Source organism: Sinocyclocheilus anshuiensis, unplaced genomic scaffold (genome assembly GCF_001515605.1).
Source record: "Sinocyclocheilus anshuiensis isolate Anshui unplaced genomic scaffold, SAMN03320099.WGS_v1.1 scaffold769, whole genome shotgun sequence".
NCBI lineage: Eukaryota > Metazoa > Chordata > Actinopteri > Cypriniformes > Cyprinidae > Sinocyclocheilus > Sinocyclocheilus anshuiensis.
The window spans coordinates 147,989-172,607 of record NW_015539878.1 but is presented as its reverse complement, the minus strand read 5'-3'; the positions used below and the strand labels follow the sequence as shown (position 1 = coordinate 172,607).

The 24,619-nt window shown below is 34.1% G+C and overlaps 2 protein-coding genes across 6 annotated transcripts in view; both read right to left on the bottom strand.

Moving 5' to 3' along the window:
* LOC107685376 (estrogen-related receptor gamma-like) overlaps positions 1-9,727 on the bottom strand; it is a 16,552-nt gene extending 6,825 nt beyond the window's left edge. The window contains exons 1-5 of the mRNA XM_016481942.1: positions 9,532-9,727; positions 6,678-7,060; positions 3,804-3,920; positions 3,076-3,180; positions 1,510-1,692 (exon numbers count right to left, since the gene is read on the bottom strand). Of these exons, the coding sequence (XP_016337428.1) occupies positions 1,510-1,692; positions 3,076-3,180; positions 3,804-3,920; positions 6,678-7,060; positions 9,532-9,590 (847 nt within the window). The 5' untranslated portion in view covers positions 9,591-9,727. The remainder of the gene's footprint in view (positions 1-1,509; positions 1,693-3,075; positions 3,181-3,803; positions 3,921-6,677; positions 7,061-9,531) is intronic.
* Positions 9,728-15,090: 5,363 nt separating this feature from the next.
* LOC107685352 (G patch domain-containing protein 2-like) overlaps positions 15,091-24,619 on the bottom strand; it is a 13,621-nt gene continuing 4,092 nt past the window's right edge. For all 5 annotated transcript variants that reach the window (XM_016481903.1, XM_016481906.1, XM_016481904.1 and 2 more), the window contains 8 exons: positions 23,183-23,247; positions 22,919-23,092; positions 20,530-20,576; positions 20,394-20,449; positions 19,878-19,911; positions 19,679-19,743; positions 19,444-19,532; positions 15,091-16,135 (listed from right to left, as the gene is read on the bottom strand). In XM_016481903.1, coding sequence (XP_016337389.1) covers positions 15,966-16,135; positions 19,444-19,532; positions 19,679-19,743; positions 19,878-19,911; positions 20,394-20,449; positions 20,530-20,576; positions 22,919-23,092; positions 23,183-23,247 — 700 coding nt within the window. In that variant the 3' untranslated portion in view covers positions 15,091-15,965. The remainder of the gene's footprint in view (positions 16,136-19,443; positions 19,533-19,678; positions 19,744-19,877; positions 19,912-20,393; positions 20,450-20,529; positions 20,577-22,918; positions 23,093-23,182; positions 23,248-24,619) is intronic.

Below are 24,619 nucleotides of genomic sequence, written 5' to 3'. Positions count from 1 at the left end.
AATCTTGCAAAATGTTATTACAATATAAAATAATGGTTTCTATTTTAATATCCTTTAAAATATAATTTATTTCTGTGATGCAAAGCTGAATTTCCATCAGCCATTGCTCCAGTATAAAGTGTCACATGATCCTCATTCTAATATGCTGATTTATTATTAGAATGATCAATGTTGGCAACAGTTGTGCTGCTTTTTATTTTTTTGGAAACATACTTTTTTCAAGATTCTTTCATGAATAAAAAGTTAAAAAGAACAGCATTTATTCCAAATATAAATCTTTTCTAACAATATAAATCTTTGCTATCACTTCTTAACAATTTAACACATCCTTGCTGAATAAAAGTTTTAATTTCTTTCAAAAAAAGAAAGAATAAAAATTTACTGTCCCCAAACTTTTGAACTGTAGTGTATATTAGAAAAGATTTATATTTTAAATAAATGCTCTTCATATATATATACAAATAAATATTATGTCTGTATGTGCTCTACTCTCCAATTGGAAACTACTTTTTTAATAGTAAATTTAACTATTGTTTTAAAGTATAGACCTGACAATACGTTCCTAGTTTTATATACTGAATTTTTTACATTTTATGTAAAAGGGTTGAATGGTCCTTGCACAAATTTTCTAAAATGAAAAGTTTTTTTATTATTATAATGTGTGGACTTTTTTGGTGTACAATTTATTTCCCAAGGGAACGTATCTTATTTTAAGGATGTTTAGATATTTTTGTTACGTGAAACCTAAAAAAATGCAGTTTTTTTTTTTTTTTTGCATTTCATGCCATAATTTGTGTAGTCAATATGATTAACCTTTTATAAAAACGAAGTCTGTTGTATGTCCTCGTGCAGATAAATGTGAAATATTCACTTAACATTCTCTCAAATGCGACAAATTGTGTTTATTTACCAAATACTGTAATCTGGTGCACAAAACTATGGCATATAATCAGTCACATGTTATGGAGAATCACACACACACCTGGTTTTGTGGTTTGTTTTGTAAGCATTACTACAGAGGTCAGTATCAACACAAAAACAGGTGCTGGCCAGTTCTGTGTGTGTGTGTGTGTGTGTGTGTGTGTGTGTGTAGATACTGAGATACAGTTATAAAAATGAGCTGAATCTGTCGAAACCTATGAGGAAGAGGACAGAGGACGTCCTCAAAATATTATTGATAAATAAAGCAAACATTAGAATTAGTATGTAGTAAATACATAAGATTTAATGACAACAAAAGTCTATGAAAAATCCTCATTGAGACACTTGTGTGTGTTTAGAGCTGCTAAAAGAACTGATGTCTTCTGTACAGGAAGACATTTCATAATCAAATTCCTCTAAAAACATCTAATGCATCTGACATTCCAGTGTCACAGAATCTGTGTGTGTTGTTAGGTTACACAGAAACGCATCCGAACTAACAGCACTTTATCTCTGTGTATCCAAAACAAATAACAGATAATACATGTGTGTGTGTGTGTAATTAAAGTCTCTTTGGTCTGTTAGTACCTGGTATGTGTTTGGCCCAGCTGATGTTGAGCACCAGCTCTCTGTCGGCGAGGTCACACAGGGTCGTTAGGGCTTTGATGTCACTGTCGGGGAGGGCGGGGTCAGGCATGGCACACACCTTCTCTGGCTCCGCCCCCAACAGCAGGGTCACCACCTTATTCTCCCCCTGAGTGCTGCAGGACGCTAACAGAAAGAAACACAGAATATTAACACATATAGGGCAACCATACATCCTTTTTCCTAGACATGCCCTGGACGGATTTCTAAATAGCCTAAAATGTACAGGTTTTGGCTTTGTTTTCCTGCTGACATGCTCTCTATAGTCCTCATACATTATATACACAAATTTGCATTACTTTGCTTGTTCTCTGTAGATCCTGCCTTCTCACACGCCGTGATTGGTCGATTATGTACAATGCCTGCATGCTATTGGTCAAACAAATTTTCATTCATTACCTTCTGCAAGTATGAATAGAGTGCATTAATGCCTGCCCACTTTTTTTGTTTTTTTTTATCACCGCTGGTTCTAGAAGTATTTTTTCCATTCATTTTTCCCATTGGGATTTAAAAAAAAGTGCTATAAGCAATTAACCAAGCCAACCAGCTAAGAGGAGAAATCACAATATTACAAACTTTTATTTGAAGCAAAAAATGTCTTAAAATCAGACAAAAAGACAAAGGTACATGACTGTTTACTTATCGCCATTAATGAAGGAAAGAACTACAATCCCATCAGCCATTGCAAATGACATTAAAAATGATGGAGAAATATAAGTATACACACATATTTATATTTTGAGAGCATGAGGAAATGGACTCGATTACATTATTAGTGGTGCTTAATTGAAGTGGGCGGAGCTCAGCACTTGTTTGATGCGGTTTGCTCTCTGCGACTCTATGATTGGTGGAATTTTCTTTACAGCATCATGGGTAAGGTAGTTTCTTTGTTTTAAACACGATTATTTAAAACATGTTGAAATAATGCAAACTGATGGCTTCAACAAAAGCATACACCATCAATTGATAACCTCGGAGCACATAGTAGGTCTATATTTAAAGGTTAATAAGTAGTGCTCGCAAACGATTAATCGCATCCAAAATAAAAGTTTTTGTTTACATAATATATGTGTGTGTACGGTATACATTAAATACACACACATACAATATATATTTTGAAAATATTTACATGTATATATTTATATAATTTATATTATCTATTAAAAATATTTAAAATATAAACATAACTTATTTTTCTTAAATGTATACATGCATATGTGTGTATTTATATATACATAATAAATATACACAGTACACCCATTATGTTATTATGTAAACAAAAACTTTTATTTTGGATGCGATTTAACGCGATTAATCGTTTGACAGCACTATTAATAAGTTATTGTTAAAAATCAATTTCCCAATGGAGAAAATTAAGGACATTTTTATTTTCCAGAACCTGACTGTTGCACTCTTCTGGAAAACCAGGACATTTTAGTCAATTTAGAAATCCTGGCCACATATACTAAGACACAGACGTTTCTGACTGAGGTGCGGTGTGATTCTTACGTTGTTTTCTGTGAGGTTGCTGTACACTGAAGAAGACACTGGAATCAGAGTTGATTCTCCTCTTATATTTCTGCCGTCCTCCTCGCACCCGGTCCAAACGCACACCTGAGTCACACACACATATAGATTCTGGGATGAGAAAAACAACTTGCTCCTTATGTCAAAAAAAAGAGCTTGACTGAAATAAACAGCTGCATGAACTGGCTTTTATACATTTTTGGCAGCACTTTTAAAAAAAGCAGGTGCACTGAAATAAAATCAGGCCAGCAATAATGCGACTCCACACCTGCACTAATATAACACGCTTTGCTGACTGCGTATAATTATTATTTTTACGGTTGTGTTGCACGAGTACAGCTGCATATTTAAGAAGCCCATGATATGCGTGTGCTTAATCTCAGACACTTTCATAGCAAAACAAATCAAGAGAACCTGCATAGAGTGTCATTCATGTTATTTATTGCACTGCATGTAGCGAATCTCACCAAACCTGTCAAGAACACGGCAAAAATAAAATGCAAAAAAAAATGTATAATGAGGATTTTATGACAATTAGGCACAGTTCTCAGAAAAAAAAATTCATTAATCTAAAATTATACAATTTAAACATGAAAAACGTTCTAAAAAAATAAAGTAAATCAGGCTTCATTTTCTTTGGATTCTGCAGAGAAATGTGACATTTTTGTGAGATTTTTCTGAGAAACACACACACGCACACACGCTCTCACCTTCTCGCAGCATTCCCACAGACAGACACTTAGTGAAGCGGCAGGCCTGACAGGACTTCCTCCTCCTTTTAGTGATCTCACAGTCTCTGCTGACCGAACAACTGTACTCGATATTTCCTGACAGAGACAAACAGACCATCATTACCATCAAAATATTCATCTAGCAAAAACTGTGTACCAAACACACACAGACACACTTTCCCCCTGTGCAACTAACTAGACAAACTGCATTTATTTTATAACAAAACACCGTAAAATCAGCAATATTTAGAATTATTATTACAATATATTTCAAAATGTCATTTATTCCTGTGATCAAAGCTGAATTTTCAGCATCATTACTCCAGTCTTCAGTGTCACATGATCTTCAGAAATCATTCTAATATGCTGATTTGCTGATCAAGAAACATTTCTGATTATTATCAATGCTGAAAATAGTTGTGCTGCTTCATATTTTTGTGGAAACCATGATGCATTTATTTGAAACAGAAACATTTATTTGATCAATTTAATGACCCTAAACTTTTAAACACATGAATCACCTACTATATTTGTCAAAATGTGTACAAAGCACATCACACTGGATACTGTGCAATGTATTCACATTTTCAAGATGAAAATGTACCAAAAGAAAGTTTCACTTACTATGCAATAAATATATTTAATACAGACCAGGTAGGGCTGGACGATATGGCCAAAACTGATATCACAATATATTTCTTAATTTCGGTCGATACAATATAATTCCGATATAGATGAACAATTGTATATATTAAAAAAAAACAAGAACTCCCATAGCAGATGTCTGTACCTACAAACGTTTTAAAAATTAATTTGCCAAGTCTCTGAAACCTCCTCCTATAAAAACTACACTATACCAGTCAAGTTTTTGAACAGTAAGATTGTTAAAGTTTTTTTAAAGAAGTCTCTTCTGCTCACCAAGCCTGCATTTATTTGATCCAAAATACAGCAAAAACAGTCAAATATTTTTACTATTTAAAATAACTGTTGTCTATTCGAATATATTTTAAAATGTAATTTAATCCTGTGATTTCAAAGCTAAATTTTTAACATCTTTACTCCAGTCAAATGATCCTTTAGAAATCATTCTAATATTCTGGTGTGCTGCTCAAAAACATTCATTATTATTATGTTGAAAACAGCGGAGTAGATTTTTTTTCATGTTTCTTTGATGAATAGAAAGTTCAGAAGAACAGCATTTATCTGAAATAGAAATCCTTTGTAACATTATAAATGTCTTTATCATCACTTTTGATCAAGTTAAAGCATACTTGCTAAATTAAAGTATTAATTTCTATAATTTCTTTCCCATAATATATATATAGTATATATATATTTACAAAAGCTTTTTATTTCAGATAAATGCTGATCTTTGGATCTTTCTATTCATCAAAGAATCCTGACATTTTTTTTTACTCAACTGTTTTAAATATTGATAATAATAATAATAAATATAAATGTTTCTTGAGCAGCAAATCAGCATATTAGAATGATTTCTGAAGGATCATGTGACACTGAAGACTGGAGTAATGATGCTGAAAATTCAGCTTTGCATCACAGGAATAAATTACATTTTAAAATATATTCAAATAGAAAGCAGTTATTTTAAATAGTAAAAATATTTAACAATATTACTGCTTTTGCTGTATTTTGGATCAAATAAATGCAGGCTTCCTTAAAAACATTAAAAATGTTACTGTTCAAAAACTTTTGACTAGTATAATATTTAAAAAAAAAAAGACAAATAAATTAATGTTCACCTTTTACTTGTATTTAGCCTTCATACAAACAAGAAATGTGAAATCACTGTTCACTTTAGAGCGGCAGTAATAGCGGTTTCCCCGGTAACGGCTGGCTCCGGCTCCGCTCATGAACGCTGCTTTATCAGATGAAAATGCCATCGAAACTTTTCTGAAGACAGTTGGTTCCCTTCAAAAGTTGACATGACGTGAGGCCAAGTATGGTGACCCATACTCGGAATACTAGTGCTCTGCATTTATCCCATCCTAAGTGCACACACACAGCAGTGAACACACACACACACCGTGAACACACACCCGGAGCAGTGGGCAGCCATTTATGCTGCGGCGCCCGGGGAGCAGTTGGGGGTTCGGTGCCTTGCTCAAGGGTACCTCAGTCGTGGTATTGAAGGTGGGAGAGAGCGCTGTACATTCACTCCCCCCACCTACAATCCCTGCTGGTACGAGATTTCAACCCGCAACCTTGGGTTACGAGTCCGACTCTCTAACCATTAGGCCACGACTTTCCCGTCAAAGATACATTCATATAAAACACCCGTGCCACATTTTGATTTTGAAACGTGCAGTGCTCATGTTTATTCAAGGAAGTCAACCGCCACAAATAAATCAATGTATGACTGGGAAACACTGGTAATGTATATCGAAATATCGGAAATGTGTTTAAAAATCATATCACCGTTATTGAAAAAAAATATATCGCAATATATATTGATATTTTTTTGTCCAGCCCTAAGACCAGGGTTATCATCTTTCACTAAAACTAAAGCCATAAAAAAAACATTTATTGAAATGAAACAAATATAAAAGAACTCAAACTAACTTTATTTTTAATTTGATTTCAGCGTGATGCCAAGGCAGCATTGTTTCTGTTTAGTTTAAGTTGAGGCACTAAAATAACTAAAACGTAATATAAACGCTAAAATGACACTAATAAAAATGACAAGCAATTTTCTAAATCTTTAAGCAAAAATAAAAACAGAAAATATCTAATGTAATTCAAAATATTAACAAAATCAATAACAGTATATCAATGCTACTACTAAATAACACCGAAGGATGGACACACAAACACACATCTGATTAGTGTCCTGACCTTGAATAGTGCGTTTGAAGAATGCTTTGCAGGCCTCACAGGAAGCCACTCCATAGTGAAAACCAGATGCAGCGTCTCCACACACGAGACACAGGCGTTTGGGGCCCGAGCTCAGCCCGTATCCGCTCTTCTCCAGCGGTTCCTCCAGCGGCCTGCAGGGGGCGCCAGGAGGCCTAAGATCCGCCTCAGCCGCAGGGTATGAAGTGGGAGAGTCCAGACCTGTTGGGTTATCTTTAGTTACTGAACTGTAGCTGCTCCCAGCGTCTGACGACGCCCCGGGACTGTGCTGGGTCAGACTGTCCGACAGGGAGGAAGGGCTCGATGGCTCCGTCTTGATGTAGGCGGGACAGTGTCCGTCGATCGACAACAACGTTTCCAGAAAGCTTTGGAAATCAAGAGAATAATGAGAGTTAAGAAAAGGAGACAAATGCATGCCTGCATTATCTTTACAATCCATTTGATTATTATTACACACACTGTAAATGTGAGCTATTTTAAAAGAAAGAGGTAAAATGCTGCAGTAAAAACATGTTAACTGGAAGTAAATTAAAATAAAAAATAACTACTTTAATTCAAATTTCATAAAAATATACATATTTTACTGCATAATAACTGTACAAAATTATATAGTCAAACTCCATATTAAAGAAAATACATATATTTCATAGTGAATTATTGTTATTTTATTTCAGATTTTATGGCAAATTATTATTTTTTTTTTCAAACACAAAATATTTTTCCATAGTTTTTGTAAGGTTCAAAGGTTTAGGGTTAGATTTAATTTTACTTGTATTTATCTATCTATTTATTTATTTTTGCACACATTAAATTACCCAAAAATAGAGATATTTAAAATATTACAGATTATTTTTATTTCAAATAAATGCTGTTCTTTTTCCATAGTTTTTGTAAGGTTCAAAGGTTTAGGGTTAGATTTAATTTTATTTGTATTTATCTATCTATTTATTTATTTTTGCACACATTAAATTGCCCAAAAATAGAGATATTTAAAATGTTACAGATGATTTTTATTTCAAATAAATGCTGTTCTTTTTTAACTTTTCATTTATCAAAGAATGAAAAACATGGATTGGCTGTATTAAGCAGCACAACTGTTTTCAACACTGATCATTTGAAATGTTTCTTGAGCAGCAAATCAGCATATTATAATTTTTAGAATATTAAAATGATTTCTGAAGGATCATGTGACACTGAAGAGTAATGATGCTGAAAATTCAGCTTCAGGGCATCACAGGAATAAACTACGTTTAGCCTATTTTAAATCGTACTAATATTTCACATGATTACTGTATATGCAGCCTTGGTAAGCATAAAATACTTTTTTCAAAAACATACAAAAAAAAAACTCGTTTGTTTAATGTTTAAACAGCATTAAAACTAATAGTCGTAAAAGCATTATTTTAACATCATGTGTATCACCCTGATGGTGTTTTGTCCTTGTGCAGGTCACACTGTGCATGTTCTACAAATTGTTTATGTTTATAATGTTTGTATTTTTATTAGCCATGGCTTATGGAAAGACAATTGTGATGAACCTCAAACCACTTGTACTGTAAATTTGATTTGTTTCACAGTGCATGAATCCCTGAAATGAGCTCCAATCTGACAGATCAGCAAATTAGTGTTTTTTTCTTTTTATTTCCCACTATGTCAGAAGTAATGTTTACAGCACACACAGCACCTGAACACACCTGTTTTATCACTCCATCACACACACACCAGTAACGTGATCCTAAAGCCCATCAGGGTTTTTGTCTGGGATGCAGAGGAATTACCTGTGACTCCATCACACGTCTCAAATCCTATTGCTGTAAGACGGTCGGTGAACGCTGCCAGAACGTGTGCTTATTAAAGCGCTCTGCCTCGATTCTTACGTGAATATACAGCAGGATTATAGCTGTGATTTTTCCATATAGTTTCTCAACTCTTTCAAAGTGTGGGGTAGATCACTACAACTGCATTCCTTTCAGTACAGTAATCATTTACTCGGTTCAAAATGAAGATTGATCAATAGTTGATGGTACATTACATGTTCTTCCAATCAACATATTGATTTCTGGGTCCTTTAAAGCGTGATGGTTTCTAAAAAAAAAAAACATCTGGTGCTTTAAAGAACCCAGAAACCAACAGGCTAAAGAATAAGAAGTCTTTGAGGAACTTAAACAGGTTCTCTTGTTGTATAGTTCTAATTGGAAACTTTAATCTTAGTGATCTTAGTCTGATGATGGACAGTTTGCAAGTGGAATGTGCATCTAAAATATGTATTATTAATATATTAATAAGTTGCTTATTAATGGAACAACATGTTTATTCCATCTACTATTTCATCTTTTATAGTCAAATTATATAACTGATCAATCTTGAACTGAATATCTATCTAGGGATCAAATAAATAAATACATTTCTTCTTAAAATTTGTCTTTCATGACTATGTATGTCTTTCATGATCACATAAGGTTTTACTCTCTATCACATTCCAACATGCATATCGTTCTCTTATTATAAATCAATAGAATAAATCAAATACATGTCATGTATAAGTTACTCATGTAAGTCACATGCCCCCCTCAATCATAGTAAATTGTTACTACATATTATAAACGAATATGAGATCTTCTTTAATCAGTCCAAGACCATTATAGCCATTTTGTTCAATTTGTTTGCTATATGATCTTGTATATCCTATATATAAAGGGGAAACTATAGGCTAATATTTTGTATAGATAAAAATAGATAGCAAAGTTCCAGTAACGCAAATGAAGTACAATACGATAGTACATATAAAAGCCTAATTATGCCCCAAATGAAGTTAATACATTTATAAGTTACTTACTTGTTCTGGTCAGAAGGGAAGGAAAAAGATTCCGGGTGAAAAAACTGCACTAGATCCATTAGACAGCTAATAATGAAACCATAACCTGAGAAAACTGTGAAAAACACTAAACGTCTCTCTTCTTTTCGTCTGCAAGGGTTTACTGTAATAAAGCTCGTCTGTTTCTCCTCACTGCGTTTCTGCTACTGCAGCGAGCGCAAACGATAAAAACCCCGGCAGGGCTGCTTATGAATATTGAATACACGTTTCGCGTTGTTCCCGCCTCAATGCCAACGTCAGCAGATAATCGACCAATGGGGGCGCGTTCTACTGAATATTCATAAGCCTTGCTCAGGTGAGAAGATGGAGCTTCATTTTGAGAGTTAAATGAAAGAAAAACGCGAAAACAAAGAACATGAATCATTTCTAATCGCAAAACTGAAACGCTGTCATTATTGAAGCTGTCTATAGTAGCCTACACGCGATATTTTAAAGGCAGTACTGAAATTTGAGTGTAGACAGTGTTTTATTTTATAACCAAACCAGTTATATAGGCTTAGAAATATGCATAGTAACGGTATCAGATGGTAATACTTTGATAAACACTATGCATCATGATGACTATATTAATAAAGGCTAGTATTTACATTGTACTTCAGGGCACTTACAGTAAAACCATGGTACTACCATGGTAAGGGATGCGACTTACATAAAAGTATCAAAAACTATCCAAGTGTTGTCTGAACACACAAATCTGAAGGCTACATAAAGATTTCCACTATAAATATTATTGCAATTCTTGTCTTCAAAATTGCATTTAACACAACAAGGCATCATCTCCTGCACAGGTCATTAGCCTAATGCTAAGCAAACTTTTAAGAAACAATAAGGTGTTTATGCGAGATCAAGTGTAACTTTGTGTTTGAAATGAGAAAGCCTCCATTATGCAGGAGGTAAACAGACAGTGTTTTCAGTGGTATTAGCTGGAAAAGCCTCTGTCCACTCATGTGCCCAGAGCAAACATACACTGAGCTGAAAAACAAAAGGAGATCTCAACGCTTTCTGTGTCTAAGTCCGACATTTACTTGATTCTGCACTGCAGACTACACAGCAGGAAACGCTCCTCATTAAACATCCTCCTCATCCCTCCAGATCACAACTAAACCCAGATCAGACAGACAGGTCTGACCACTGCAGTACAGATCTCAGTTCATAACATCACAAAGAGCAAATATCTCCATGGCATTCACTGCTGGTGTCTTTTAAAACATGTTATAAGTTAACCCATATAGCAGCAGTCCTGGATGCTGCATGAGAGCACAACTGCTTATGCTTATGCTCTAATGAGCAAACATGATATCTGGCATATTAAAGGAATATTTCACCCAAAAATGAACATTTGCTGAAAATGTGCTCACCTTCAGGCCATCCAAAATGTAGAAAAGTTTGTTTCCTAATGAGAACAGATTTGGAGAAATTGCTCAACAATGGATCTGAATGGGTGCTGTCAGAATGAGAGTCCAAACAGCTGATTAAAAACATCACAATAAACCACAAGTAATCCACACCACTCCAGTCCATCAGTTACCATCTTGTGAACCAAAAAGCTGCATATCTGTAAAGTAGTGTAAAGAAAGCTTTACTTGCATATAAATAGCAGAAAAAGTGTAGAGATTCTTAATAAAATACAATTCCGCTACTAATTTAAATTATATATAGTGCAACTGCATAGTGCTTTTAACAATACAGATTGTGTCAAAGCAGCTTTACAGTATTAAATAGGAAAAAAAAAATAGTGTGTAATAATACAAAAGGACAACAGTAAACAATCAATTTCATTTAAAGTCAGTTCATCATTGCACTCAGGCCTCTTTCAAAAATACAATGTCACTAACCTGGCAAATCCTGTAATTAGGTCTTCATCAAAAGCGTTTAGTGAATCAACCCTGGTTCAAGACGAACTGACTGACATCACCTATATGCCTTTACTCACCTAAGATGTATGATGTATAAAACCAGACACTTTAAGAAATCAAGAAAGCATTTTCCAGTTTTGTGCAACAGTCATCAGGTGGTTGGTGAATGTACTGTACTTTACTGTCACATTTCTCTCCTCTCATCCTGTTATGAAATTGTGTAGATATGTATCAGTGACAGTCGTTACCTGTGTGCTGAGCGTTACGTAACTCAGGTCTCAAAGTGATGAGCTGAGCAGGATTACATGCTGGATTTCCTCTGACTGAGACGATTCTCATCTCGTTTGTCTCACGCACAGAGACAGATGATGACACAGCTTTTTAACCCTCATGTTGAGTTGGACTTTCTTTTTCACAAGAAAAATCTATCTAGATAGATAGATAGATGTGCGATAGATATATAGATAGATAGATAGATAGATAGATGTGTGATAGACAGATAGATAGATGTGTGATAGAAAGATAGATAGATGTGTGATAGATAGATAGATAGATAGATAGATAGACGTGTGAGATAGATAGATGTGTGATATAGATAGATAGATAGATAGATAGATGTGTGATAGAGTGTGACAGATAGATAGATGTGTGATAGATAGATAGATAGATAGATAAGATAGTGTGATAGAAAGTGTGATTAGATAGATGTGTGATAGATAGAGTGTGTGTGATAGATAGATGTGTGATAGATAGATAGATAGATAGATAGATGTGTGATAGATAGATAGTGTGACAGATAGATAGATGTGTGAGATAGATAAGATAGTGTGATAGATAGTGTGATAGATAGTGTGATAGATAGACAGATAGACATAGTGCGATAGATGTGTGATAGTGTGATAGATAGATAGATAGTGTGATAGAAAGTGTGATAGATAGATAGTGTGATAGATAGATAGATAGACATAGATAGATAGATGTGTGATCAGATAGATAGATGTGTGACAGATAGATAGAGTGTGACAGATAGATAGAGTGTGGGATAGATAGATAGATAGATAGATAGATAGATAGATGTGTGATAGACAGATGTGTGATAGATAACAGATGTGTGATAGATAGATGTGTGATGGATAGATAGATAGATGTGTGATAGATAGAGTGTGACAGATAGATAGATGTGTGATAGATAGATAAGATAGTGTGATAGATAGATAGATAGATAAATAGATAGATGTGTGATAGATAGATGTGTGACGATAGATAGATGTGTGATAGATAGATGTGTGATAGACAGATGTGATAGATAAGACAGATGTGTGATAGATAGTAAGATAGTGTGATGGATAGATAGATGTGTGATAGATAGATAGATAGATAGATAGATAGATAGATAGATGTGTGATGGATAGATAGATGTGTGATAGATAGATTATCAGACTTTAAAAATTAACTTCAGACATAAGCAGGTACCTTTAAACACATCATTGGTCTTTACTTTCTCAGTTCTATTCAAGAGTTCAAATTACAAAACATTTTGATAGTCTGTTGAACTGACAGCTAATTAATTGTTGAAAAATATCTTATGTATCTATACGATACATAAGATAATATTTAAGATAAATATATCTTAAATATTCATATCCCATATTTTGAACACGGCCTTACAAAAAAATGAACTGCATTCTGTTGTAGAACTAATCAGGATTCCGTTGTTCACACTGACTCTGGACACTTTGAATACATCTCCAACATATCAGCTGCTAAGCAGAACAGAAAGCGTAGAGTCTGTTGGTATAATTTTCTGCTAGATTGCACAGTTATAATTACTCTCCAGATCAGCTGTACTGATGAGAGTATTGATCTGTCCTCTGATAGTCATCACAACAAACACACACAGAATACGAAATAATTGCCATAAAACACATCCCTGAAGACAATCAACATGAGAATTGAGTATTCTCCTAATAAAGTTGTTCATCTACTCACCCTCATGGGTCTTGTAAACCCACAGGACTGGTTTTCTTGCATTAGAACAACAAAGGAGATGTTTAACAGATTGTCCAAGCTGCTCTTTCTAATAAAATAAAGTCAAGATTTTTGGAGGGAACGAAGACTTTTACAAAACATACATTTTAAATTATTTCAAAAATATTTGTATTTCATAATTAACATGATTATTTTCAAAATTCCCTCACATCCTGAGACTAATTTCAAACTATTTTTGCTGTCTTGAAAGTATGTTTAAATGGAATTGTTTTAGTGCCAGATACTATTATAGCGTATATATAGTATTTTAGTTTTTATTCATATTTTGTAATAAATGTTACAAATATTTTACATTTGAAGTATTTTTAATTTAACTTATTAATATAAACACACACACCCACACACACACACACACACATATAAATTGTGTGTTGTCACTTTAAATAAAGTTTTGGTAATTGATATTGTGTGTTTTTGCCATTTTTATTTGTCTATATAGTTTTTATTCATTTTATTTCATCTTTTTTATTTTAGTACATCAAGTTAAACTAAATAAAAATGAGTGATGTTGTAATGGCAAAAAAATACCTTAAACATTTTATTTCAGTTAAAGTTGATTTCAACTGATCTCGTTTTCTTAAATTTCATGGTTTTGATTTTAGTCAGCTATAACAACTCTGCATCATGGGAAAGATTCAAAGATTCAACCTAGAGCAGAGAACACTTTAATACTGATCTACAGTATATGAACAATACGTCACTTTGACTTCAGAACACACTCCTAATATGTAAATTGGCAAAAACGACAAAAAGGCCAATGTAAACAAATGTGGCATGTTTGTGAGTTTGGCATGTTGTACAGATCACAGGAAGAGACAAACCTGACATGCTCCTCGTTCATGTCAACAACCACTTGAAAACTGTTCATTCTTGAGTGCAAACATGGTTAAAAATACAACGTGTTCCCAAAACCAAAATTTAAAAAACACTTATCTTCATTCATGGAAGTACAGCTCTCAAACACTGGAGAGGAAGTGATGTCACATTCGGCTCAAAGACTCTTCCTGTATTAGCGAGCGGATTCCTAAACGTTCTGCCAAGATAATAGATTCTCCAATCATCTGGGATTGTTCGTAAGAGGCATTGAAGTGTTTACCCAACAATGGCATAATCTTCACCTCGTGACAACCAGAAATCGTCAGTAGTAAACGTGTCGCCTCCTCGAACGCTTAAGCCAATTCAGTCAATTAATCCTATTCATTACTCAAACTCTGCTGAGAAATACACGTATTTCACTGAATGTCGAATCATTCGCGCCGGAAATAAACAAAGTGGACTCCAAACCCTCATATAACATTATTAAAACACGCATGTGTTGAGTCACGTAAAAGAGCAGCGCTCGCTTGCTTCAGTCTGCATCGTTTCAGTATTTCATACATGCACTTTTCATGAGCATGTGATTGGCTGAGGTATTGACATTCATTATTAGTGCATGATATTTGCACAAACGTCAAAAAACAGGATTCAAAAACTTAAAAAAATATATATATATTAAGTGAAAAAAACTATTTTCAATTACCAAAAAAGGTAACAAATGATGTTATCAGCGACATCAGATATACAAATATCAAATGAATACAGGAGACAGACGATAATTTGGACGGAACTATTCTGCTAAAACACATTGGTTTTTATGAGGTGAAAGTATTTAAAAATTGTTTTCGAAAAAAATAATAATAATACATTTGTTTTTGCTCATTTCCACTGGTATTTGCCGAGCGCTGAGGTTTGGCTGTTGCCTTGTAATTAACATCACTGATAAGGACCCAAAGGCTCATTAAAATACTTCTGCAGGGTGTTGAATTACTGAGTGAAAACATCAAAATAATATAATAAATCCTACTTTGCATGAAGCCTGTTTTTAGTACTATTATTAGTTTTGATGACAATTAAGTGCATATCATTGTTGCAATGTGAAAAAATAAAGACTGCCACTATTATACTGAATATAACTAACTCTCATTTTAACAAAATCTTTTTTTTTACATGACAGTAACGAATGTTGGGAGAAATGTGCTTAATTAACATGAAAATAATTTCATAAAGCACAAAATCTTCAAGGTCCTATAAACAGGCTTCATTTGTTGTTATGCAAAATGTAATTTATTATTTATTTTCCCTATGATTTGTCCGGTTAAATATTTCCTCATTAAATTCATCCTATACTGTAGAAACATTTTCATTACAAATGGCAAATTCTTGACTGTAATGATACTTTTTTGGTGAATAATGTTTTTTCTGAAGTTAATTCGTTTGCTTTAACGTTCGTGTTGAAATGAGTCGGTGTGTGTGTGGTGGCAGTAAGGCAGCTCTAGAGTCAGTCCTTGTCTGGGCCAGCGCAGGTGTCCTATTTTGTTTCATTGTGTCAGTCATCTTTTCACCTCAGTGCTGCCCTCTGCTGGCTGGCTGCCGTTAACGGTGAGGTTAACGGAGAGAAGGGCCCGAGCTGCTGTCGCTGCATGAATTGCTCTCTCTGTTCTAGGCTCAAGCTCAGTTGAAGCCCAGTCCGGCTCCCTTCGGCCTCTGAGACGCACGAATGGGCTCCGTGATGCCTCTGCCGTCAGGGCCCAGGCCCGACCCTGGGGTCCAGCCCATACTCTGCAGCATACGGTTCCCCACGTTTGACTCCGGCAGAGGAGCAGTGCACTCACCCACCACACCTGAGAGAGAGAGACACGGAGAGAACGGGATAATCTACATTAAACGGTAAAGCTCATTGATTCTTGTAATGCACTTAATGGGTTGAAAGAGTCCTTAAGTAAGATCTTAAGATGAACTCATGCGTGAAGTGCATTTAAAAACCCACAAAATAAATAAAATGTCTGATCAAATGTCCAATAAAAAGTTTAGTTAACCAAAAATATTAACTTTTCAAATTTTTAAAAGATATATGTGCAATGTAATGTGTAAATATACAAATGTAAAATGTAAATATTAAATTTAATACAGTATATAAATATAAATACATACAGACATTACTAATTAATCGCACATTTTTCTGAAATTAATCGCGATTAATCCCAACTAACATTAAAGTTTTTTAATATAATTTTATATTGCAATAATTTCACATTCAATCTTCCAGTACAAACAACATAAAGAAAGTATATTTTTTAATATTTGTTTAATGGCATCTTTTTTATGACTGAAGGCCAGTATCAATTATACCAATACTGATTTCTCTAAAAAAATTGCCCTGTACAGACACCTGTCAGAGTGAGTTATGGTGAGTCAGCGTCGACATTCGGCAACTTCATCTTTGCAGCCGACACCAACTCAGAAAGCACTAGTTTATTAATAAATAATTAAAATGTCTTCTTTCCCCCAACACATTCATAATCAATTTGCCGGTGCTTTGAGGCAATTGCTTTATGCGCGAGCACAGAATAGGCTATAATACGCCTGCCTATATATTAAAGGATGATTTAGTATATTATTATATTTATCAATTTAATATAACGTACGACTAGTTGACTAGAAAAATCTTTAGTCGGGGGCAGGCCTACTTGGCACAAGTAAGCGCTCCATTTTTGAAATAAAATGCTATAATGACATTACAAAATGTGCGACAGCTGCAAATCAAGTCGTTATTGCATTGCACGAGTTATGCATGCATAAAGAGTGTTTTTTTTAATCAGCTTATTTGTTAAATACAATAGGCTACAGCCTGTATATTTGATTCCAGGAAAAAATCTGTGGGGGTGCTTTTGTCTTTCTTGGGGGTGCTGAAGCACCTGCTAGCCCCTCCCTAGCGCCGCCCATGACGTAGTTTATTTCACGCTTTGATATGAAAGGATACAGGCTACAGCACGCACCGGTGTTCTGTCGATTTGTGCTTCCCTGTCAGATTTTGCTACCTCTCATTAAAACAGTGGGTAGTACAATTCGACAACGAAAAAACCTAAACCTACCCTTACAGTAATGGAAATACAGTAATTATGTGTTATATTCACGGTTGTAGCTAGAAGGGATACAGCTACAAGAAACCAACAATAAATAATTTTTTCTACCAATTAGATTCTGTTTAATTAAAGTCTACACCTACCCAAACCCTAAACCTACCCTTACAATAATGCAGATACATTTAATATTGTTGTTCAGCATGAGAAAAAGGACGCAATATTGAATGCAATTAATCATTTGACAGCACTAATATATATATATTAGTGCTGTCAATCAATTAAAAAAAATGTACTAATCGCACATCGCGATTAATCTCACCTTACATTAGATTTTAAACATAATTTTATATTGCAATAATTTCACATTCAATCTTCAAGTACAAACAACATAAAGACAGTATTTTTTAAATATTTGTTTAATGGCATCTTTTTTTATGACTGAAGGCCAGTATCAATGATACCAATACTGATTTCTCTATAAAATTGATGTGCGCATACGCAGTAAACCCTGGTAGGACAATCTGACGGGTTGGATAAAATGTCAGGACACTGGGGCTTTTGTACGTGCAATTGAAGAGCATGCGCTGCCATCACAGTCCTGTTTCCGCGCTCGTTTGACTCGCGCCTGGTGCTGAAGTGTAGTGGAGCGCAAGTCGTTCTGCTACTGAATAAATGCACTTCTTGTCAAGAGAAAAAGTGACAGAAGCAGCAGTTGTGAGTGGGGTGGCCAACCCTAGCCCCGCCCCTGCATTAATGCGCTAATTTTTACACCACTTATATATATATATATTCAGTGGGTACGGAAAGTATTCAGTTTCCGTACCCACTGTATATATATATATATATATATATATATATATATATATATTGAAATTTTATAATGTGACTATTTTCATGAATATGTTCTTTTCCAAAGTGGAAGGATTTACCTCTGCGGATTTTATTTAAAATTCATTTAATTTTAATTTTATTTTTTTTAAACCGTTAAGTATAACTTTAACTTTATAGCTTTACGATATTAAATTAATGGAAACTGTAACACTTTACAATAAGGTTCTATACATTAATCTTAGTTAATGCAATAGCTAAAATGCACTAATAATGAACAATACCATCACAAAATTTATTAATCTTGGTTAATGTTAATTTTTTACATATACCGATACATTTTAACATTACCAGATGTTCAGATTAACTTAACATGCTATTAACAAACATAAAGTGTGAAATGCACTGAAATTATTTTTTTAAAGTTGTAAATAAAACAAAGATCATTGGAATATATTTTACAAGAAAATACTTTTTTTTAGTCTACTTCAGAATTTAATGATAAATTCAACGAGTTATTTGCTGTTATTTGTAATTATTTGTGAAATTTACTAGCAATTTCTGAGAGAAAATTGTTTATAAAACATTTTTTCTTCCAGTGTGGACACAGCAAGTACATGTAGTTAATCAGAATTACTCTGTAATGATTTATGTAAATACATAACAAAATGAATGAACACTGTAAAATACAGTGTGACCAAAACATGACATGTTGTCCATTTTTAGTTCATGGCATTCAAACTCGGACTTTACTGTAAAGTGTTAGCATGCAAATGGACATGGTTGCATTGAAAATCTCATAACTTCAGTGGAGAGTGCTTTCCTCAGTTGTGTTTCAAATAATCCTGATATTACACGTCACAGTTCCTGCTCCTCATAAACTCTAACAAGTTTCTGAGAAATTGGTAAGCTCTGTGACCTCTGACCCCTGAGGGCCGTGGCCATGTGCTCTGCGTCACAAATCACTGCAGGAAATGATGTTCTTTAATGAGGAAACGAGATCAGCACTGATCTGCCTGCTCAGCTGCCAATCCCGTCACATAACCGCCACTGAGTTTACCGTTACCACAGCGACAAGCCTCTTCCTGACGACACGCGGGTCGCATGTTTCCATGAAGCATTTGTGTTAAAGAAGAGGGCACCATTTACATTTATTATTCAGAACGTGGGTCTGACGTCTCTTTACAGAAACATTTCAGATCATTCTGTGATGGTAAATGAGTGTGTGTGTGTGTTACCTGAGGATGACGGGGCTCCCACAGGCGCAGCTTTCCGTCGTCTCTTTATATCTCCAGTACACAAAGAGCCAAGATGACCACTAGTTTGTCTGCAGAGAGAGAGAGGGAGAGATTAGGATACTTACTGCTTAGGTAAATATGCTAAGATTATGTATTTTGAAATTAGACTATGGCAGAAGGATACAGAAAAGCGAACTGGTGCCATTATATTACTATATATTATATATATTATTACCTGCTAGCAGTCTTTAAAGAGCAGCTTTTCCTGTGGCTTCTGTCGCTACGAGAATCCCAAAGCAACTGCAGATATGCAAACATGTCAGACACATGTAAAACGTCACAGTAGATTTTCACATGAAGAGTTATTACACACACACAGGCCAGAAACTCAACATACAGAAAATAAAGCTTAGATTTATCAAAGCACGTCTTACTTGGTCTCTTCTGGCCCCAGAGCTGAACCACGAGCTGCAGATGACAAACAAACACTTAAAACAAGCCTAATATTAAGTTACTGATAGGGGATATATTACACAAATATTATATCATAGTTTGAGTAAATTTATATTATAAATAACTCAAAAATGTATTGCTCATAAAGTAACCATTACATTAGTTAATGTCATTTAAAAGATCAATTGAATTAATATAATTTAAATGATAAATCGAATAAATAAAAATCATTAAATAACAATGTAGCAGCAATATCTTTTTTATTTAGGCAATACAGCAAATTAAGTACTTTATGAATTTGACAATTTTATCTTTCATTTATATAAAAAAAAAAACAATGGATGCATAAAACAATTATATTATTACATACTGGTAAAAAAAAAAAGTATAACCTGAATGCACTGGTAAGTCGCTTTGGATAAAAGCATCTGCTAAATGCATAAATGTAAATTATTCATAATAAATGAATAAGTCCGCATAAAAACACTAAAACTTACTCATGAGGATCCTGGGATAATCTCGGTAATCGATCAGGAATTCCTTGAGAGGTTCCCTTTTGGGAAAGAACATTACATTTATTACATATACATAAATTATAAACAATGAGTTGATACTTTAGACAAGTGCACATACTTGTGACTGCTGAAGACAGGCCTGCCGTGCGAGCCGCGCTTGAAACCCTGAAAAACAGGACAATTCAGAGACACGGCCTAAAGATTAACACGCATGCTCTAAATGAACAGGAATAAATCGTTTTCTCAAGATATAATAGACCTCCTTAAAACACGGACACCATTACCAGATACCACATTTTAAGGCTGCACGATTTAGGGGGAAAATATAATTGTGATTTTTCTGATAAAAATTGTCATTGCGACTTAAAAAGTGATTTAAAAAAATAATAATTCTAATTAAAAACATAAAAGTTACTAAGTAGGAACAAAATAAGAGATATTACTATTGTAATATTTCACTGTAAATTAAAAAAGGATAAAAAAAAAGTGTGCAACTTATTTTTACTAGCAAAATAATAATAATTATTGTTAAATAAAAACAAATGTTACTTAACAAAAACAAAGTAAGAAATATTACTATTGTAATATTTCACAATAAAATAAAAAATAGTAGTATTCAAGTATTCAAAAAGTTGAGCATTAAAGAAAAAATCTATAACTTATATAATTTGTATTTAATAATAATAATAGAAATAATAGTAGTAGTAATAGTCAAAAAATAATAGTTACTACTAAATAAAAAAAGAAATATTACTTTTGTAATTTCACTGTTCAAAAAAAAAAAAACAAGTATTATAGGGGAAGTTGATTGTGATTTTACTTTTTTAACTTTAGTTAGTGTGTAATGTTGCTGTTTGATCATAAACAATATCTGCAAAGTTACGACGCTAAAAAGTTCAATGCAAATGGAGATATTGTCTTTTAAAGAAAAGTCTGTTTAATGCCTACAATTACGACTGGAAGGGATTACAACGAGCTACTTTCCGGGCTGGCGACGTCACAAACCCTGCAATAGGCCCTTTTCACAGTGATGTCAGCTAACTTCCGCTTTCCCGCAAAGCAGTGTATCTGTACTTCCGTTATACCTTTACACCGGAGACTTCTCGGGAAAATGTAGGAAAAACTTGAAATATGAAAGACTTTATTTAAGTTAAGACTAATGATGTTAATGTACTTACAGTCTGGTTCTTTTGCGAACGTTTTTCTGCATCTGCTTTAGATGGGTGGCTTGCTTGCCGCAACTGCTTGCTTTCAGATTTGTATGACAACGATTATGTGTTCACACGAAATACATACTTGAAACCTTTTCACTTGTTATTTCGGTTTATGTCATTCCTTGGATAATTTGTGAGTGCACTGTGTAAATTAAATTCCCTGTATAGTTCGGCAATAAAAAGACAAACAACGTGATTTTGTTTTTATTTACTATGGGGAAATGACACGGACACAAGTCATATTTTTTTTATTAAATCGTTTTACTACATGGCAAGTTTCACATCCATAAAGAATCAGTGACTGCAGTGCTCCGTTTTCAACTCCTCCCTCGACTTCAAGCGGCAAATCTCACCGATCGGTATTCGGTAAGTTCGTTTGAGATGCCAGACGTCTCTCCCTGAATGAGGACGAGAATAGACAGCAGTAGTCATCCTCTAATCGTATTTATGGCAGTTGTACAAGCGTTTGGGTGAACTCCATGCTGGTAGCGATAGCGCTTACTATGCTGGGGGAAGTAAGAATACCCTGCTTCGCGTCAGAACGGAAGTTGTTTGACGTCATGTGAAAAGGGCCTATTAACATAAACTCTGCCCCCGAGAACATGCAACAAAGGGGGCGAGGCTATGTTGCGCGGCATTTCAACCGGAGCACATGCAACTATTGCCCGTAATGGTAAGGGCAGCGATGTTTCCGGACAACATGCAATACATAGTTAACGAATCACAATACACTGGGCCAGCAAACCAATCTGAGCCCATTGCGTATTTAGGAACAGGAAGTCAACCAGCTGTTCAAATGACAATGGAGACAGCGGCATAGAATAAAGGTACAATATATAAAAACTTTTTCTTTTTTTTTTAAAGCGAAGCATGAAGACATGTTACACTGCACCCCATAAACACAATCAAGCCTAGAAAAAAAGTAGTCAACCACCCCTTTAAAGAAACATTTTGTAACTTTTATATTTTTTTATTAGTAATAATAATATTATTACCAAATAAAAATATGATGAGAAAAATTACTATTGTAATACTTCAGAGTAAAATAAAAAAAGAGAATTTGAGAAAAATAATAAGTATTGTACATTACAACTGTAAAATTACAAAACTAACATTTAGCATGCAAGTATTTAATGCTAATATTCTGAATTTAGATTTTCACATAATAAGATGAAGATTTATGTTTCTATCAGACATTACTGCTCTCTCTTATGGGTTGTAGAGCTCTGTCCTCTGGTGGACAAACATGTGAACTATACTCCAGAGCTGAAGGCTGTGTGTCTGAGCACTCACCTCTTTGAGCTCCCTGTGACATTAACGGGAACGCTCCGGTCAGGATGCTGTTGAACACGGGGTCATTGAGGTCCAGTTCGTTAGAGTCTCTCTCCCACCACGGCACCACACCCGCGATTCCACACGCCCCGCCCGGCTCGCCCTCAAAGAACCAATCGCTCTGCTCATCGTCGCCTGAGACACACACACAACACTCAAACACGTGCTCTTCATTCTGTACGTGATAAATGCTGATTAGGAAATATATGAGATGAGTGCACACACCTTGCCTTCCCTCGTCGTTTGTGTACAGGCCCCCATCACTGCTGTTACTCACACTGCTCGTCTCACTGTAATCACACACATTACACATCGTTTTAAGCCATTTGTGGGAAATAAAAGGGTGAATTTCATTAAAAACATGTCAATGGTCATAAAAGAAAAAGAAAGAAAGTATATTTTGAATAAACAATAAGAAGCCCTATTTTTAAGACTATTAAGATTGTTAGCATGTGACCATTTTCATTACACCTTAGCACATTTCCCCCAAATTTTCATTTTTTAATTTTAAAAACAAATACCTGTTTTTTTTATTATCTCACATTGGTGGTTCTAATTCATTAAAATAACAAAATAAAATAATTTAAAATAATAAATACAATTTTAAAATATATAAGTGTATATTACTATATTAAAATATAAGTGTAATAAAATTATTTATTTTAATTAATTTTATTTTTATTTATATTAACAATTACTACAATCAATATAGCTATAAAATAATAATAGTTATAATAGTAATACAAATGAATAATAATAAAGTCAAAATATAAAACTTACTAAGAACAAAATAAGAAATATTACTGTTGTAAGATTTCACTGCTGTAAAATAAACTTAATAATACTATTTTAGTATTCTAATTAAAATCAGCATAATTTAAGGCATTAGAAATATGACCATGATATATAATAATAATAAATAATTATCTTATTCATATTTTATTTTGCACTATGCATTTTTGTGCATTATGGTAATTAAAATTGGGGTAGTGTGCACAAAAAAAATCTTAAAAAGAATGTAGCCATGCAAAAAAATGTTTTTATGGAAAACTGAATTGCATATTCTTCTTAATTTCATCTGGGTTGAAATATGACCTGGGCATGTTCTTGACTGGTTTCATTAGATTCACCCATATGTAGGGCTGCACGATAAATCGAAATGAAATCGAGATCGCGATTCGACAGAAGCTGCGATTGTCATGCGTATCTTTCAGTGAAGCACGGTTCTGTGATCAGCAGTAAATCTCCATCCAAAGGCCAGAGGGCGCTCTCGCGCTGAAACTCCAAATACGCCTCGCAGAAGAAACCCAGAAAATGCCTATAGCTGCAGCTGAATAAACAGAAGATTCAACTGCTTTCACTGATTCAACGTGACTAATAAACACACGACTACGGCAATATATTTGTACTCTGCACAGTGACAATAAAGTTGAATCTAATCTAATACGGTTTATCGGAGTTCTTATTATTATAATTTTCATTAAAATAAAGTATATTTATAATGCAATGCCTTTATCACTGCTTAAATACTATGAAATATGTTGCGTGCCTTATTCTGTGTAAGAAGCCACATCATCTCACAGAAGGATTGTGACATTATTATTATTATAAGGATTATTTCAAACACTCGACTGACGTTATGAAGTGAGTTTGGAGTAAAAA